Source organism: Acomys russatus, chromosome 25 (genome assembly GCF_903995435.1).
Source record: "Acomys russatus chromosome 25, mAcoRus1.1, whole genome shotgun sequence".
In the NCBI taxonomy this organism is placed as follows: Eukaryota; Metazoa; Chordata; class Mammalia; order Rodentia; family Muridae; genus Acomys; species Acomys russatus.
Window position 1 is genome coordinate 35,398,977 of NC_067161.1, and position 19,436 is coordinate 35,418,412.

The 19,436-nt window shown below is 37.8% G+C and overlaps 1 protein-coding gene across 2 annotated transcripts in view; it reads left to right on the forward strand.

The window, feature by feature from the left end:
* Fnip1 (folliculin interacting protein 1) overlaps nt 1-19,436 on the forward strand; it is a 71,971-nt gene that overhangs the window by 19,183 nt on the left and 33,352 nt on the right. For both annotated transcript variants that reach the window (XM_051168143.1, XM_051168144.1), the window contains exons 2-4: nt 9,708-9,834; nt 14,076-14,210; nt 18,683-18,783. In XM_051168143.1, the coding sequence (XP_051024100.1) occupies nt 9,708-9,834; nt 14,076-14,210; nt 18,683-18,783 (363 nt within the window). The remainder of the gene's footprint in view (nt 1-9,707; nt 9,835-14,075; nt 14,211-18,682; nt 18,784-19,436) is intronic.

Here is a 19,436-nt window from a genome sequence, read left to right on the forward strand (position 1 = left end):
CTGATAATGCCTTAAAAAAATTCACATAGCCCCATTGAAAAATCATGTTTGAAAAGCAATCTAAAATCTATTTTAATTACCTGTGAAGACAGCAGGAAATCTTTATTTCAAGCAAATTTTTTTTATTTATTCAGAAGAGTTTTAACGCAGATTTAAATGCCAGTGGTACTGGTAGGGGAGAGAAGTCAGGGATAGGGGAGGATGAGAGAGGAGAAAGGGAAAAGGTACAGACAGGAAATCTTTTGAAATTACTTTTCTTTTTACTAGCTTGAGTTTCCAAACTAATACTAAGAATCAGTGTTGGGCCTAAGGTATATATGAGTTACGGTAGGGCATTTGCCCATTTGTTAAAGGATCTTTGAGATTAAGTCCCAGTACTAGTCAATTAAAAAATTAGGCTCTTTAATGACCATCTCGAATTACTAGTTTTCCTTTACTAGCTCATGCCTCTAGCTTGTCTCTTGGCTAGGCACCATATTTTCTCTGTGGAATCATATCAGAGAATGACATTGTTAATTAGTTTCCCTATAAAATACTTCTTTGACATCCTGGTAACCCATACTGCTTCTCAGATAAAAACATTAAACTTTTTAAAATTAAAAATATTATTAGTATGATTATTTTGCTTGCACGTATGTCTGTCTGGGCACCACATGCTTAGTGCCAGTGGAGCCCAGAAGAGGGTGTTTAGATCCACTAAGACTAAAGTAACAAATGGGTGTGAGCCACTATGTAGGTGCTAGGATTGAACCCAGGTCTTTTGAAAGAGCAGCCAGTGCTTTTAGCCCTTGAACCATCTCTCCAACCCCTGTTTATAAATTCTTAAAATAGAATACACATAGAATTATGAGGAAAACACATTGTGTTGAAGATATATGATACTGAAATGTTACATTTATGATAAATTAGAATTAATTGCATTCTGGTTAAATTAACAGACTTACGGTGGACCTAATGAGTATGGTAACTTTTGATATTAATGAGCATAGATAATTTTCTAGGTAGCTGCATCTAATTCCACAGTCAGTATGTGGCAGAGATTTAAGTCCAAGAGCCCATTCTTAGTTTCTGCCTTCTTAAGTGTAGGTGATCACTTTTAGTTTTAGCATATTGTTTCTTACTTAGTTTGTAGGTAAATAACCCATTGTATTAGGTATTTGTGTTACTATATTAGTCACGTAAATACACACATACAGAGACACCTTTGGTGTTGTTGAAGAACATGCTGATAAGTGTTAAAACATAACCTTACTTAGAAGCCATGTTTGTAAAGCAAGGTAAAAATGTTTCTTTGGGTAATTTAACATGGTGATTGTATTGAAGTTTATAGTTTGAAAGGCTTGTTTGTTCGTTTGTTTGTTTGCTTGCTTCCCTTTCTCCCTCTCATTATACTTCTTTCTGGTAGAGCAGTCAGACTGAGCTAAGGTTTCATAAATGGTAAATAGCTGTCCTGTGAGCCAATATTTTCTGCTAGACTTGTTGTTTTGGTGCTGTGATTAATAGGGCTTATTTTCCATTTGCTGTTCAGCAGTATAGATAGTTTGTGTATCAGCACACAGAAATTGAAAAGAACTTTTCCCATTTTCTTGTTTACAAAGTAAATGTGACTTTCTTATAGTTGTTGATGTATTGAAAAGTTGTGCTCAGGGCAGCTCCTACTGAGTGAAAGCATTATACATAGAGTGACCCCTAGAAAGTCCAGTATTGTGAAGCATGATCCCCACCCAGGCGGAGGCACTATTTTGGGAGATATTAAAAAGGAGGTGGGATCCAGCTAGAGGATGCAGGCAAGAGGGGCATGTCTTTGTGGGTGTCTTCTACCTCTTTTTCCCTCACCCTCCCTTTCCTCTTCCTTTTTTCCCTTTCCGTCTGCTCCCACTCCTTTTCTTCCTATCTCCTTTACCTTTTTCAACTCTTCTCTCCTTGTTCTTCCCTTTTCCTCTCCTCTTCCCCCATCTTCTTCCTCTTCTGCTCTCTCCTTTGTTAGTTAGCTTTCGCCTGCTTTTCATTTTTCTGATTTCACGAAGTGAAGAACCACTTCCTCCACTCTTACACAATAACCAGCAGAAAACACAGCTGCCAGGTGGGGCTGAATTTACAAACATGTTTAGATTGATGTTCTTTTTGTCATACACTTTGTAGTAGAAGAGATAAAAGAAAAGTCCCAAGTTATTTCTGTGAAATCCCACACTTAAGTGAAACAAAAAAGTGATATGTTACTTGCAAAACTGTAGAAATAGATAGAGGAAGACTCTTGCAAAAATAGGTTTTTGTCATCGGCACGAAACTCCTTAAAGACTCGCAAGTGTCCCATGGTTCTGTTGGTAGGATTACACCTTTTTGTATGGCAGCATGCAGAGGCTTTTGAGTTAAAGTCGTTCTCGTCACGTCACGTGGCAGTCTTGTGGCTTTAGATGAGTATGATTCATTGCTATTATTAACCTGGCCGGCAGTTGTAAATAATTGGAGTTTTTAGGGATTTTGCAAAGTAGAACTGCTTAAGAGAAATGGGATGCCAATAATGTGCAGCTTAATTCAAGGTGTTATTTTAAAATATGTTAACAAAATTATCACCCCATATCCAGTTTTAAACTTGGCGATACATTTGCTTTAAAATGCATGGAGAATAAAATTTAAATGCTAGGTTATTAGATAATTTGTTTTTTAATAAGTTGTGGTAGTGATTTTGATTGTTGGAAGAGTTTATTTTTTATTTAGTTGGAGATGGTGGGCCTTACTATATAGTCGTGGTGAGTCTGGAACTGACCATGTTTGCTCAAGCTGGCCTCAAATTCTTAATCTTTTCATGTTCAGCAGCACATATACTAAAATTGGAAAGATACAGAGAAAAGATTGGTGTGGCCCCACACAAGGATGACTTGCCAATTTATAAATCATTCTCTCTCTCCCTCTCTCTCTCTCCCTCTCTCCACACACACAGACACACACACAATTTTTATTGAGACTGGCTACAATTAGAGTCAAATTTTTTTAAAAAATGGGATCCTTGTGCTCTTCTGTTGCATTCTGATAGACAAAAGCTGTTCACGGTGTGGTAAATGGATGGACTAAATGGATTAGAGTCATGCTGTTGATGCTTCTGTTTTACTTACAGTTGGTAACTGGGAGTATTGATACTCTTTAGTGAGGCAGGCTTAATGAATTAAGCATTTAGGATTTGAAATTTAACTCTACAAGTGCTTCCCTCTCTCCAACTTTGAGGAATTGGCACATGTTTCATTTGATTAGTGAATAATATTTTTATAGTACCTAAGATTAAGATATTTAAAAATTTTGGTGATGATGGAGAATTTTGATAAATCTTGATATTGACCTAACTGAAGTTGGTAAATGTGTTTTTATATAAGCTAAGAATTTTCTAATTCTGGGACACAATGATGAAATGACTGTAGACTGAAAATTTCTAATCATTTAAAAATTATTTGTAAGCCGGATGTGGTGGTGTACTCCTTTAATCCCAGCACTCAGAAGGCAGAGGCAGGCGGATTACCATGAGTTCGAGGCCAGCCTGGTCTATAAAGGGAGTTGAGGACAGCCAAGGCTACACAGAGAAACCCTGTCTCGAAAAAAAAAAAAATCTATCTATAGGTTTGTAGATGAATGCTGACTCATTTTGGTTAATGTTAACATTGCTAGATGAAATATATCTATTGGGGCAAATCATGATGCTTTGTAAATGTACTAACTTTCCATAACAGTTTTTGGTTAGACAAAGCGTTTTTCTTTTTGAAAAATAAGGTGTCCAATAGCCCCTTTCCTGTTTTTGAATCTCTAGTATGAATTCAAGGATTAGAAGGATAACCCAATGAGTATGGTCTGTCTGGTAAAATGTTTTTAAAACTGCCAGAAAAAGAATGACCTCTAGTAATATAGTTTTGGAATTGCCTTACTTTAGTGTTGTGATTTTCACTTACTACATTCCAAATTTCAATCAGTATCTTTGTAGGATAAAAGATCAGAATGCCACCTGCCCAAGTATAAAAACCTCTTGGTTTTTGGAGGAACTTATTTTCATTTATCTTGAGATATTTAAAAGTAATTGCTTTCACAAAAAACTTCCATTGCTAAATAATGAAATGGTATTCTCATGTCACTTATTCAAAGTTGTATGCTTTTCACTTGTTGGTGAAATTGTTTTTTCATTGACAGGATCTCATTCTGTATTGCAGGCTGGCCTAGAACTCGTTATGTAACCCAGGTTGGCCTCAGACTCTAGCCAATCCACTTGCCTCAGTCTCCTAAATGGTGCAGTTATAGGTGTAAGCTACTATACCCTATGTATACCCTACTAAACATTTCTTTGATGTACAGTTCCTGACAATAATGCAAGGTTGGTCTGTAAGAATCAGAAAAGCAGGCAGCTTTTATGTGCTGTGTGGCTGCTACTATTTGAGAAAACTGTAGAATTGATGTACCTTTTTCTCTATTAATCACTTTTTTCTTTTATTCTTTGTAAGAATAATTTTTTTTAAAAGCTCCTGGCCAAAAGTAATACTCTGTAGGAATTAGATTTGACATGTCTGTATTCTAGTATTCTCGGGATTGGATTATCACATACTTTATTAGTTCATTCTAGCGTAGAATGAGTGTGGTAAGAGTTTCTAAACTGATACTTGGGCTAAACACTGCTTCTTTACTAAAGAACTTAGGAGATCCGACCATTAGTGGGGCCAAGAATATTTCTCTTTAAAAAGTCATTGTCTTTATGGCTCAGAAATTAGCACCTCCAGAGAAAAATTAAGGACAAATAACATGCCAGGTGGTGGTAGTGCATGCCTTTAGTCCCAGCACTTGGGAAACAGGCAGGCAGATGAATGTGAATTTGAGTCCACGTCTGCCAAGGCTACACAGAAAAACCCTGTCTTGAAAAACAAACAAACAAACAAACAAAAAAAGTCCTTGTCAACAGCAAAAAGGAACGGGGCGATGAAAAGACGTCCACCACCACCACCCACCAACAAAACAAGTACACAGTAGAAGAAAGGAATCATTGCTGGGTGTAGTGGCACACGCCTGTAATCCCAGCACTCAGGAGGCAGAGGCAGGCAGATCTGTGTAAGTTCGAGGCCAGCCTGGTCTACAAAGCGAGTCCAAGACAGCCAAGGCTACACAGAGAAACCCTGTCTTGATAAAAACCCAATAAATAGATCATTAAGCTACAGTCTCAGAAAAGTATTTGATTTCTGAAACTTATCCTGAGAAATAAAAAAAATTTTTTTTTTTTTTTTTTACAAAATTGGCCATCTCAACAAGGTGCTAGAGAGATAGAAACAGATATTAGCTGAGTATCCTGATTATTAGCTAGCTGAATCTGTTTTCCCTGAGATTTTCCTGTTCTGACCCTAAATTTTTTATCCTAAGTCATATTATTTCATATTAATGGACTGATCATCTTTGGGGTGTTATTTATTCTAAACTAATGTTCTAGTATGTTTTAAATATAATTAATCAGGCATCTTTTTGACATAATTTTTTAGTAAATATTCTGTATCTACAGACTTCAGAATTTACACCAACTTCCATGATAGTAAGGAGGCTTGGGAGCAGCAATCAGAGGAAACCACTGACATTTGACACCCTTTGCTTCAGTCAGGGCCATCTGGCCTCAGTTCTCCAGATAGAGAAGTCCAGGCGTCTCCTTTTTTGCTGTCATTTTTGTTATCATTTAAAAATCAAGTGTCATTTTGTAGCCCAGTCTGTCCTCAAATTTGAATTCATCTGGGTCTGCAGTCGAATTGTACCCTTACTTTATTCTTTTGTTTGTTCTTTGTTTGGCTTTTCGAGACAGGGTTTCGAGACAGTCATGGAGTCACTCCATAGACCAGGCTAGCTTTGAACTCACAGCGATCCACTGGCCTCTGCCTCCTGAGTGCTGGGAGTAAAGGTGTGTGCCACCATGTCAGCTTCGTACTCTTACTTTCTAAGGGCTAGCACTTTCCCCTATTTTGATACTTTTAAAAATTAAACTCTTATATCTTAAGTCTTATACCTTAGTTCAGGCTTCCCACCTCATACATGTTTCTGAAAATGTGTACTTTTCAGATAAAAACAGAAATGATCAAATTTAAATAACTATTTTGTTCCTTCAACCTTTCACATCCATTTGGAGTAATTTTCATTTGTAGGTCATTTTTCCTTGGCCTCATTAAATATGTTCTGCAGTTCATCAGGGACCTTCCTGCTTAGGATGTTCTGTTCTAACTTTTCCAGAACTTTGATTTGCCAGTTTCTCTAGCTACATTTAAGTTCTTTTTCTTTCCCTTAATTTAGAAATATAAACCTTTAATAAGTTTGTTTCCCCTTTATACATTACTGCACAATTCATGTCTGCATACCTTTGTCTTTTAAGAAGAAAGCCTCAGAGTTCCTGTGAGAGTCAGATCCCCTGGATGGGGAGGCCTGGTGGCACTCAGAGGAAGGATAGCAAGTTACCAAGAAGAGACTCGATATTCTAAGAGCATATATAAGGGGAGGAGGTCTCCCTCAATCACAGACATGGGGGAAGTGGGAGGGAGGAAGGAATGGGAGGAAACAGGGGAAGGGCTAACAATCGAGATGTAATATGAATAAATTAATTTTTAAAAAAAGAAGAAGAAAGCCTCAATCTTACCTCTCCTGGCTGCCTAGGGTGACCACAGGTCTTAGTTCAAGATAATCCCAGTTTCTTCCAGAATATATAGGTTACATTTTAATTCAAAGCCAGGCAGTTTAAATGGTCACTTATATCCCATAGTTCTTATGTCATCTTCTGTCACAGGGAATCTTCTTAGAACCTTGCATACTTGTTGCCCTTCTTCTCAGCCCTTTCTGTTCTATTCCCTCTCTCCACTAACAGCTGTTTTAGCAAGAGAACCAAGGCCACCAAATGGGTGAATTGGTCTTTTATAACGTTTAGCCTTCCTGCACCATTTAGCTCTGTGCACTGCTGCTTCCTCATCTTCTTTGACTTGTACAAGCATTTACTATGAGTTTTTTCTTTTTTTCCTCATAGGGTATCAAGTCTCTTCTTGGTAGCCTGCTATCCTTCCTCTGAGTGCCACCAGGCCTCCCCATCCAGAGGACGTGGTCAAAGGATAGTGTCTTCAACAAATGGTGCTGGTCTAACTGGATGTCTACTTGTAAAAAAGACTGCAATTGGACCCATATTTGTCACCATGCACAAAACTCAAGTCCAAGTGGATCAAAGACCTCAACATAAAACCAGAGACACTAAATCAGTTAGAGGTTTTTCTTCTTCTCTACTGGTCTGTCTGTACTAATCACCCTTCTTCTCACTCTTTTCTTTGCACTTTGACTATTATGCCTTCATCTCTTCTCCTAGCCTCATATTCTCACTATTTTTCTAAATTAGTCTCCAGGATTCATTATTTCAGTTGTATTCTTGCAGTTTTCTGCTCCATCTTCAGGGTCTCCTTTTTCTTTCCTCCCATTTATCTGTTAAAATCCTTTACTTTGTTTCTGCCTGATTCAAATTCAAGCACTCTGAGAGCTTTCTAGAAAGAGAGAAATCACCTGAGCCATTCGTGGCCAATCATATTCTCATGATTGTCAGCTGTATGTAGGCTTACAGCGTTGCTCAAAAGTCTTACTGTTCCCAGTCAACATAACATCCTCCCAGCAAGTGCCATGCTCCCATTTACTCTCCTCTTTGCAGTCTAATGAAAGAGCTACTACTTTTTGTTCTGAACTTGGTACTAGGCAAAGGCTGAGAAGCCAGCTCTTGAGCTAATTCTTTAAACAGTATTCACTCCACCACTTCCTCAAAGGCCTGCAATTTCCTCTCCACCTCAAACTGCATCCAAGTGTAAACATGCTCACATATTTCCTTTCTTAGTAACAAAATACCCATCACTCCTAATTTTCTTTTCTTTTTAAAAAAGATTTATTTATTTATTTAATATGAATGCTTTATCTGCAGAAGAGGGCACCAGATCACATTATAGGTGATTGTGAGCCACCATGTGGTTGCTGGGAATTGAACTCAGAACCTCTGGAAGAGCAGGCGGCACTCTTAACCACTGAGCCATCTCTCCAGCCCCCACTCTTAGTTTTTAACTCCTTCCTTTTCTTGACTGTTGACTTTTTTTCTTTAGTCCTGTGAAATCTGACTTTTGTTCTCTTTACTCTTTAAAAATTTCCTTGCCATGATCTCCAGTGATGTTTCTAAAGCTGGTGAATGCTTTTTAGTTACTGCCATTATACATACTCCTTCATTAGAACATTTCTGTCAGTTCTGTGAAACCACTTCTTGATTTTCAAGCTATGTTGGTCTGTTCTGTTGTAGTTTTATTAGTACCTCCCTGTGTAATGCAAGTCAGTGCTGTCTTACAGATAGACATTTACCTTAGCTCGATGTGTAGGTCACGCTTTCATCAGTTTCCAACAGAGACATTACTCTTTTAAATTGTGGCACTTAGTGCAGAAATAAAGGTTCATAAACCAAATGCAGCAATTTTTTCCAAATATGTGTTGTGTGGTAAAAAATGTACTTCAGCAGTGTCTTGGGGAGACATAGTTACTGCCCTGATCCACTTGATATGTCCTTTCCTGGTATACTTTTATGTTTTCTTTCTCCTTGAGGTAACTACTCTCCTAACTTCAGGGCTGTCAGCTTCCCTCCTCTTTCTCTTCCACATCTCCCTGTCTCCCTCCTTCTTTATTTACTGAGTACACTGAATGAAGGTAGCAGGCTGGGCAGTGACAAGAGTACTCCTGACAGCTTACTTTTCTTTCTTTTTCTATAATTTTAAATATTAGGTATGTATTCTTAGACTGAATTTTGTCAGGTTTAAACTTATTTAAATGAAAATGCGGTAGATTTTTGTGCACCTATTTCACTCACAATATATCTGTTTTGACTTACAGCAAAACTGTTTCTATTTTTACACTTCTGTGTTAAAATATTTTGAAGTATGTTAAAATATGAGTTGACCTTGTGCCATTTCTCCATGAAACCAAAATAAGTTTTATTAGTAATTTGAGCTTTCATAATGTGTGTGTGTGTGTATGTATATATGTGTGTGTATATATATATACATATATATATAAAACACTTTATGTAAATGACTACATCTTATATGTTGATAGTAGCCACTTGTTTTTGGGTTTTCTTCTGTTTGTTTTGGTTTTTCAAGACAGGGCTTCCCTGTGTAGTATTGGCTGTTCTGGACTCCCTTTGCAGAGCAGGCTGGCCTTGAACTCACATAGATCCTTCTGGCTCTGCCTCCTGAGTGCTGGGTTTAAAGTCGTGTGCCACTATGCCTGGCTCTCCAATTGCTTTTTTTTTTCTTTTTTTTTTTTTTTTTTTAAATTTATAGGGCAGATGGTGGTGGCGCACACCTTTAATCTCAGCACTTGGGAGGCAGAAGCAGGTGGATCTCTGAGTTCGAGGCCAGACCGGTCTACAAAGTGAGTTCCAGGACAGCCAGAGCCATTACACAGAGAAACCCTGTTGCAGAAAAAGAAAAACAAACAAAAAAATGTGTATTTGTACGTTTAATCTAAAAATTATACGTATGTAACTTTAAAGCCTTGAAACACATAGTGACATTTTATGTAAAGATCAGATGTATGTTCTGTTGTAATAATGTAACTTCTCGGTCTGTCAGATAAGATTTTAGCTATAATAATATATATGGAGTATTTATTAAAGTAACTAAAATGGATTTTTCTTTTTTAAATCTAAGTTGGCCCTTGCCAGAATTTGATCCAAGCCAGATTCGACTGATCGTTTATCAAGACTGTGAAAGACGAGGGAGAAATGTATTGTTTGACTCCAGTGTTAAAAGAAAAAATGAGGACACATCAGTATCGGTGAGCATCATTGTTCATTTATTTGAAATTTAATCTTGGGTATTTTAATAATTCAAGAATGAATTAGTATAATTTCAATATGATAACTTTGTTAGTATAAAACATCATTAGCTTGTTTAAAATTCAGTCCTAATTTTCAGATTTTTTTCCTTTTATTGAAAATACACTTTTTTCATATATCTTGATTAGTTTCCCCTCTTCTACTCCTTCCAACTCCTCCCCACCTCCCCTCCCATCAAAATCCACCCCTTTCTGTCTCTCACTAGGAAAGAACAAACTCCTAAGAGATAATTATAATAGGATAAAACAAAAACTAACATATGGGGCTAAGACAAAACAAAGAAACAGAAAGAAAAGAGCCAAAGGAAAGAAACAATGGATATAGATGCTAGAACCACGTTGTATTACACAAAGGAATCCCATAAAAATACTAACCTGGAAGCTGTAATATATACACAAAGGACAGAACTAGAGAGAGAGAGGAGAGAGGAGTGTACACATGTATATGTATATGTATATATATATGAATATGTATATATAATAAAAATAAAAATAAAAAAATTTAAAGCCATAACATGGCATTGTGAGACAAGGACTCTCCAAAGATGCCATTGAGTTCATTTTTCTGTTAGCAGTCTACTGCTGGTCCTGCAGCCTATCCTTAAGATAGACTGTTTCCCCAGTGAGACTCCCTTGGAGAAAACTAAATACTCATTTGCAAGTAGCTATCAATTGGAGGTAGCTTCTGGATTAGGGATGGGGGCATGTGTCCACTTCTCCTTTCAGCTTTAGGACCACATCTGTGGAGACCCCTGTAGGCCCAGTGCATGCTGTCTCAGTCTCTCTGAGTTCATATGTGTGTTGATTCTCTTGATTTACAGTGCTTTGTTTTCTTAGTGTCATTTATCCCTTCTAGCTTTTATACTTTTTCTACCTCCTCTTCTGCAGGGTTCCCTGAGCCCTGAGGGGAGGGCTTTAATGGGGCCATCCATTTGTGTGGCTTAGCGTTCCAACATCTCTCACTCTCTGCATAATATCTGGCTGTGGGTCTCTGTATTTGTTCCTTCCTGCTGGAGGAGGAAGGTTCTCTGTGATGCCTGAGCAAGGCACTGATCTATGAGTATAGCAAAATGTCATTTTATTGCTGCATTCTTACAGAATGGTAGTATTTGGCTTTATTCTAGGTCACTAGTCTCAGATTCTTGGTCACCCAAGCAGTTTTGGTCATGGGTAGTATGTAAATCTAATATAGTAGAAGCTTCCTAAAATATGTACATATATAGTGGGGGAAAGCCCCAATTGGTCGCCTCTTGTCACCAATTGAAGCTTCCAGTACTAGGAATGGGTTACATCTCACTGAATTTTTGGCCGAAAGGGTCCGACAGGAACCCCCAAACAACCCAGGCTGTTGTCAGGACTATATATAGGTTGCACTCCACAGACTAATAGCAAGGCCCCATTGCTGAAAACACCTACATAACTCACTGAACATGGAGAAGTAGAGCTGGTGCCTGCATGGAGCCTTCACCCCCATGTGCTAGTGTCTTTGGTACAGGAAGGTATTCTGCATGCTATCAAGGGATTAATGTAAACACCAACCCTGCTACAAACCTTTTGATCTACAGTAGTGTTCTGTCTGCATGATAAGCTAGAGCAATGGTAGCACAACGCTTATGGCTGTAACCAACAAATATATCTGATTTCATTTAAGGCCCACTCCATCAGATTTTTTTTTTTTTTTTATAAATACACTTATGTTCCTTGTCATCAGTCTAGCCAGAAACTGTTTTGTTTGACATTTATTCCTTTATATCAGTAGTTCTGAACCTGTGTGTTGTGATCCCTCTGTGGGGGTCAAACACCCTTTCACAGTGATCCGCCTGCCTCTGCCTCCTGAGTGCTGGAATTAAAGGCATGCATCACTACACCCGGCCCCCTCATCTCTTTTTTGATTGCTAGGTTTCAGAGTATTCCACATAATCATTAAAAATTTTCAACCTCCTGGAGATTGTGCTTTGTTTAGATTGTTTATCCTTTCTCTTACATTTTGTAATCTGATTAAAAAGCAAGTTACCCGAAGGTTTATAAAATACTAAGTAAGCACTAGGAGATTAGTAGTCTATGCTCTCTTGGTTTTGGCAATTAGACATCCTATTAGGGCAGGTAGGTACTAAACAAATAAGGATACACATAATCTTAAGTTGTGAAAGTACTATGAAGAAAGTTTGCAGGATACTTAATAAGATGGAACCAAGGAAGGAACCAAGTTTCCATAAATTTGACTGACAATCCTTTAAGGCCTTACTGAAAAAGTAAAATAAAAGTTGAAATGTGAAGAAATACAGTACCAGCTGATAAAAAGACTGTGGGGTGGTTTGAGAGCTTGATCAATTAATGAATTAAAAGAAGCCCACCTTGGCTTGAATGATGGCAAATAATATGCAAAGTAGCTGGTTACTCCTATGATGTGCATGCCAAAGTTGCACCAGGGATGGCAATTAAGGAAAAAGGAACAATTTTGAGTTCTTTGAAGAATAAAAGGTGTTTAAATATTTAAAATAAATACTTTCTTTGCCTCCTGAGTGCTGGTATCAAAGGCCATCCATACACACAACACTACCTGATGCCCACTGCAAAAGGATGCTTTATTTATTCCCCTTAAGACAGGGTTTCTCTGTGGAGCCCTGGCAGTCCTACAACTCATTCTGTAGATCAGGCTGGCTTTGAATCCAGGATCTGCCTGTCTTTGCCTCCCAAGTGCTTGGATTAAAGGTATGCACAAAATAGCTGGCTTAAAAAGACACTTTTCTAAACAAATCTGACAGCATCACTACTCTCTGGGCATAACACAAGTAGTAGGCTTCTAGCTAGAGCTAGTCCTTCTGGGGCATGGGCTTTTGACCAGGTTTATAACCATGAATTCTCTGCAGAACAGGCCTCAAATCTAATCAGAAAGTAGTTGCTTATCCCTGCAACCTTTACATCACTGTTGTACAGTGAGTACGTACTGCCCAGCAGGTCAGTATTGTAGCGTTCAGAGTTCACTGCTGAGTAATACTGCTTTCCTCCACAGTGGCCTACACAGCACCTTCTGCCATCAGGGAGGAAGCTTTCAGGTCAATTTCAAATTGGTTTTGCTGTGTCTTGCAACCAAGGTGTGCTTTATCTTCAGTAGGGTCTTACCGTCCAAATATGGTTGGCAACCAAGAGCAATGGCAATAGCTTGTGTTGTGTTGCAGGCCTCTAGGGCCTTGCTGACCAAAACTCACAAGGTGGTGGCCCATGTCTGCTACTGAAATTTTTTATTTAGTAAAACAGGAATCTTATTTTTGTTTTATTGTTTATTTTTTATTCTATTTTATTTTGTTCCCCTGTTGAACTCACAGAAACACTTGTGAGTTCATATGTGGAGCTGCCCTGCTGGGTCCAGAACATAATGTTTTCTTGTAGTCTTCTGTACCTCTGGCTTTTATTCTTTTCCACTTCTCTACTGTAATGATCCCTGAACCTCAGGAAGTACAATATATATGTTCCCTTTAGAGCTAAACATTCTCTTACTCTTTGCATTTTGGTGAGTTGTGGATCGCTGTGTTAATCACCATTTATTGCAAAAAGAAGTTTCTCAGGCAAGGGTTGAGAGATGTGTTGATTTATTGGTATAGTGATACATCATTAGGAGTCAGCTTAATAGTATGTGCGTGTAGCAGCATAAGAATAGGTGGTTCTCCCTGAGTCTGTTACCCAGTGGAGTAAGACTTAAATCTAACCAGAAAGTAGCTGGTTGCTCCTATGATGTTCATGTCACTGTTGCACCAGTGAAGACAATTAAGGAACAATATTGAGTTCTTTGAAGAATAAAAGATGTTTCTAATAGTTGAAGTAAATTTTTTCTTTGCCTCCTGACTGTTGGAATCAAAGGCCACCACGCCTAATTTAAGTTTTTTTTTTAAATATATTTTATTTTTAGTCTTTGTTTTTGCATGTTTTTCATACATGTACATGCAGTGGCCATGGGGACAGAAGAGGGTTTTGACTACCCTAGAACTGGAGTTACAGACTGCTGTTACCTGTGATGTGGGTGCTGAGAATTGAACCCAGGTTCCTGTTGAAGAGCAACAAATGCTCTTCACCACTGAGCCAGCTCCTCCAGCCTGTTCCAAGTTTTTAAACGGTTGCTTTTAAGTTTATATATGCTAAAAAGATGTGCTGGACTATAAATGGGGGCATCCTCTGTGTTTCAGAAGCTATGTAATGATGCGCAAGTCAAGGTCTTTGGGAAATGCTGTCAGCTGAAGCCAGGAGGAGATAGTTCTTCCTCTTTGGATAGCTCTATCACTTTATCTTCTGATGTAAAAGACCAGTGTCCCAAGTACCAGGTAAGATCACTGATCTATTCATTTACAAGTCATTTTAATCATTTCCCTAGAGACCAGGTTTACAATAGCAACTAAACTGTATCTTCCTGGGGCCTCCATTGTAGCTGTAGAGATGGATAAATTCATTAAACAAGTTAAGTTTTGTTTTATTTTGCTGGATTTTCCAGACAGGATTTCTCTGTGTAGCATTGACTATCCTGGACTTTGTAGACCAGGCTGTCCTCAAACTCACAGAGATCCGCCTGCCTCTGCTTCCCCAAGTGCTGGAATTACAGGCATGTGCCACCACTCCCATCTCTAAACAAGTAAGTTTTAAGAATTTCTAAAACCTTAGGTGGGGAAATACAGAAGTCTCTGGTATTGATAGCAGATATTTTCTCCATCTTTATCTCAATTCATATTATTGAATACCTAGAATAATTTATTTTGTACATCTGGTTATTAAATAATAGTTAAAATACCAATATAGCATGGCCATCATAGGGAATTAAAGTGTAGTTACAAGGATTAAACTTACATCTTTGTTTTTCACAAGTAACTGGATTAGTAGTAGTAGTATATAAGATTAAATAAATCAGTAACCACATAAGAACTTGTATATATGTTTACCACATAAGATAAGATCAACTTAGTTTCATACTAAGTTCATATCATCTACTGTGAATTTATGCCATTCCAAGCTTATGCAAATAAAACATACACTTTAATTAGTAATGCTAAAATAGATTTTTGGTCATTCTGTTTGTAAGAGATGGTTGCATTTGCATGGAAATTTATCCTCGTACTCCATCGATCAAGCAGTCTATGTAAAAGGATTCTGAGGTTACTAAAACCTACATGTTAGAAGGTAATTCTCAGTTATTCTGCCTTCTTGTTTTCCCTCACCTTAGGCACAATACCTTAACAAATGCCTAACAGTACAATGCCATATAATACCTGTATAACCTAGAAAAATTTGTATAATTTGAAAGTTTTTCTAAGTTGTTAGGTTGTATAAAATTGCCTTTTCCATATATATTATGTGATTAAAAGTAAATATTAGAAAACTGACCAAGATTGTAGAGATCCAAAAGGCGGTGTATCAAATTCTATCAAATACACTTTTTAAACAAAAGCATTCACTTCATATGATAGATAAAATATGGTCTAGAACATCATCTTTGAATTTCTTTCCAGGAGTGAGGGTGTGCAGTGAGTGGACTCTTTAAAGAAAGCTCTGAAAAGGCATGAGAGCAGCACTTTGCTAATTTTATGATTTTTATTGTGGATTGTGTCACAGGAAAACGTATAACTATCTGCTGTTCATATTAGCCATTTGATATATGTTGTAGACAAAGAATTTTAATATCGTTACATGATTTTATTAGATTGTCTCTATGGAATGCTTATTTGATGAAATAATCACTGAGAAAGATGACTTCAATGACTCCCAACTGTAAATAAGGATTAGTCACGGACTATGAATTATTTTCTTCACATGACCAATATGGAGTCATGTGATAGATACATGGGGTTTGTTGGCTTGAAGATGGCCTCAGAAAAAGCCCAGGGTTCCCTTATTTTTCAGCTTCATTAGATAATAATGTGTTGTGTTATCCAAAGACTAGCAGCTCCATTTCTGGTGACTCACATAGGAATTTCATTGACCAGTTCTTTAAAGTGCACGTGAGTGGGTAATTGTGAAAATTGCTCCTCCAAAATTGCTACCATTAGGCCAGTATTATATCAATGAATGAGAATATGAAATGGCATTCCTTTCAGTCTGGCACACTGATGTCATGGAACAAACTGGGCTTCAAAAGTTAATTAGAGAGAACTGAAAAAAATGTCTCAGCAGGTCCAGGTACCTGCTGCCCAACTTGAGTTACCTCCCCAGGACCCACATAGTAGGAGAAAATTGAGTCTCAAATGTTGTCCTATGACCTCTCCTTTTGTGCTATTGCACGATGTAGCCACAAACAGCCACACACACATAAGTAATAAATACAATATTGTTAAGACAGTGGTCTCCTGAGTGCTGGGATCAAAGGCCAACACAGAGTACTTTTAGTATACAATGCTTTGTTAGTTCTTAACCATGGACTTGATGTTGTGCAGCAGATCTCCAAAGTTTATTCCCATTTCTTGACTGAAGCTTAATGTCCATTGATGAGTAATTTTTCATTTCCCTTTTGCCCAGGTCCTGGTAACTGCTAATTCTGTTCTTTGGTTCCTTCAATTTGACTTTCTTAGATACCTCATATAAGTGGAAGTGTATGCAGTGCTAATCTTTCTTTGATTACCTTATTTCATTTAACATGCTGCCCTTAAGATTCACCATGCAGGCCTGGAGCGATGGCTCAATTGTTAAGAACAAGAACACTTGTTGCTTTTCCAGAATACCCAGGTTTAATTCCTAGCACTCAAATGTTGGCTTACAACCATCTGTAACTCTAATTACATGGAATCTGGTGCCCTATTCTGGGTGCCAAGGGCACCAGGCATTCATGTGGTGCATAGATGCACATTCAGTCAAAATGTAATTAAACATGGTAATAACTTTAAACATTTTTTAAAGATTTATTTAGCTAGTACATATTCTAAAATATGTCTCTCAAGTTGAAATATATTTCACTGTGTGTATTTATACACCATTTTCTTTGTCCGTTTTTTCCTATTTAAGTCTTTAAGCCACCTTGAATTGATTTTATATATGCTATAAGAGTCTGGTTTTATTTTAGCCTTCCCAGCAGCATTGTCCTAAAGATTCTTTTCTTAGTAAGGAAAGAAAGTTGAAGATCACTTGACTGTATTGAGATGGATTTATTTCTGGATCTCTTGTCCTATTCTGTTGGTCTGTTTGTCTTTTTATTGGTACCATATTGTTTTGATTACTATACTTTGTAATATGTTTTGAAATCTGGATATATAATAATTCCAGTTTTATTGTTTTCTTTGGCTATTTGTGGTTTTTTTTATATTAGAATGTTTTCTATGTTTATAAACAAGTATCAAGCCTATAGATTACAAGTACATCCTTTTTTTTTTAATTGATGAAAGTTATAAATTGTTCCATTTGTGTATGCTTCTTTGCCATAATAGAAGTAGTAAAAATTACACTGTCTGTTCTACCCTCGTTACCTTCTGGTGTAATGTTGCATATATGTGTAAGACATGGTTCACAGATTGATTTGGGACTAGCAAGATGGCTTAGCAAGTCAAGGCACTGATATGGTAGCCAAGCTTCACAGCCTAAATTCAATTCCTAGATACCACATAGTGCAGTATAGGAGAGGACCAACTTCTACAAGTTGTCCTCCATCCTCCACTCATGCAGTGTGCATAGCCACCCATATATACTCACAAAAAGTATGAGTAATTGTTTTTTACATGTTTATTTGAACTTTCAATTATTTTTAGTAGCAAAATCTTAGAAGTGACCTAAATGCTCTTCAGTAATTGGTCTGACCTGATGAAGTATGGTATTTTTTTTTTTTTTTGAGGAAAAAAAAAAGCTTTATTTTTATTTTAAATTTCTGAATGTTTTGCTAACATTTATGTATGTGCACTACACACATGCCTAGAAGAAAAGCCAGATGATTTCCTAAAACTAAAGTTATAAGTGGTTGTGAGCTTCCATGTGGGTTCTTACAACCTAAGGCAAGTCCTGTGTTAGAGCATCAAGTGGTATCTGGTGGTGGTGATGCACATCTTTAATCCAACACTCAGGAGGCAAAGGCAGGTAAATCTCTGTGAGTTGGATGACAGCCTGGTCTACAGAGCGAGTTCCAGGACAGCCAGGGATACACAGAGAAACCCCGACAACAAAAAACAAGCAAACATACAAAAAAGAGCACCAAGTAGTCTGAGCTAGTGAGTCATCTCTCCAGCCCCAAAATGTGGTATTCTTATGTAATCAAATACTGTGCAATCCCTCCTTTCCTTCCTTCCTCCCTTCTCTCCCTCCTTTTCTGCTTCCCTCCCTCCCTTCTTTAAATGAAACAGAGTCTCCCCATGTACCCAGCTTGAATTCAAACTTGAGCTGTTCCTGCCTCGGTCTTCCTACTGTTAGGAATATATATTTTATTATACCTACCAAAATCTATACAGCTTTAAAAAAATGAAATTTCTGTTTAATAATATGGTTGGGGTTAATATAAGAAACCATATGATGAAGAACAAATTACAGAACAGTTTGTGTAATACATAATTAAACTTATTTATTTTTATTTATTTATTTTCGAGGCAAGGTTTCTCTGTGTAGCCTTGGCTGTCCTAGACTCGCATTGTAGACCAGCTGGCCTCTAACTCAGAGCAATCCACCTGCCTTTGCCTCCTGAGTGCTGGGATTAAAGGCATGCGCCACTACACCCAGCCAGAATTAAAATTATTAATTAGAAAAACTAAAATAGCTTTTATTATTAAGAAAATTAATATTTGAAATTGTTATAAGGCTTTTTATTCTTTGATTTATGTTTTTAATTTTTATTCAGGGTTCTCGGTGCTCTTCTGATGCCAACATGCTTGGAGAGATGATGTTTGGCTCAGTTGCAATGAGCTACAAAGGATCCACCTTAAAAATTCATCAGATCCGGTGAGGGAGTTCAGTTCTTTTTGTGTTGTACTCATTTTGCGTGGTCATTTTTTAAAGAGTTAATTCACTTGATTTTTTTTTGTATAAAAACCCCTATGTGGTAGCTACAGTTGGAGCCTGGGTCCTCTGAACAGAGACTCTGGTGTGAGTTTTCGCAAGATGTTCAGTGAATTCCTGATAAGGAGACTTGGTGAACACAGTTTCTTTCCAGAAGTCAGGTGCCAGGTAGCTGTAGGTCTTGGAATGGCATGAAAAGTGGCCTTGGCAAAGTTACCCACGGTGGCAGTACAGCCCCTGGCTGATGTGTAGCAGTCATCAATACCGGCCATCATCAGTAGCTTCTTGGGCACAGGAGCAAAGAGGATACCAATGCCTCTGGGGGCAGAGATGAGACGCACCAAAACAGAGCCACAGCGGTCTGTCACCTTGCATGGACAGTGTATGGCTTGCCGATCTTGTTCCCCTAGTAGCCTCTCCGCACAGGGATGATGGAAAGTTTGGCCAAGATGTTGGCCCCTTGGATAGCAGTGGCTGAAGAGGAAAGGATTTCTTAGGTCTTCATTCAGATTGAGTATGTCAGATCCCTGCTTATGATGGCCATGGTTTTAGTGCTTCTTCTTAGACATTGTGATAATGTCATGAAATCTCTGTAA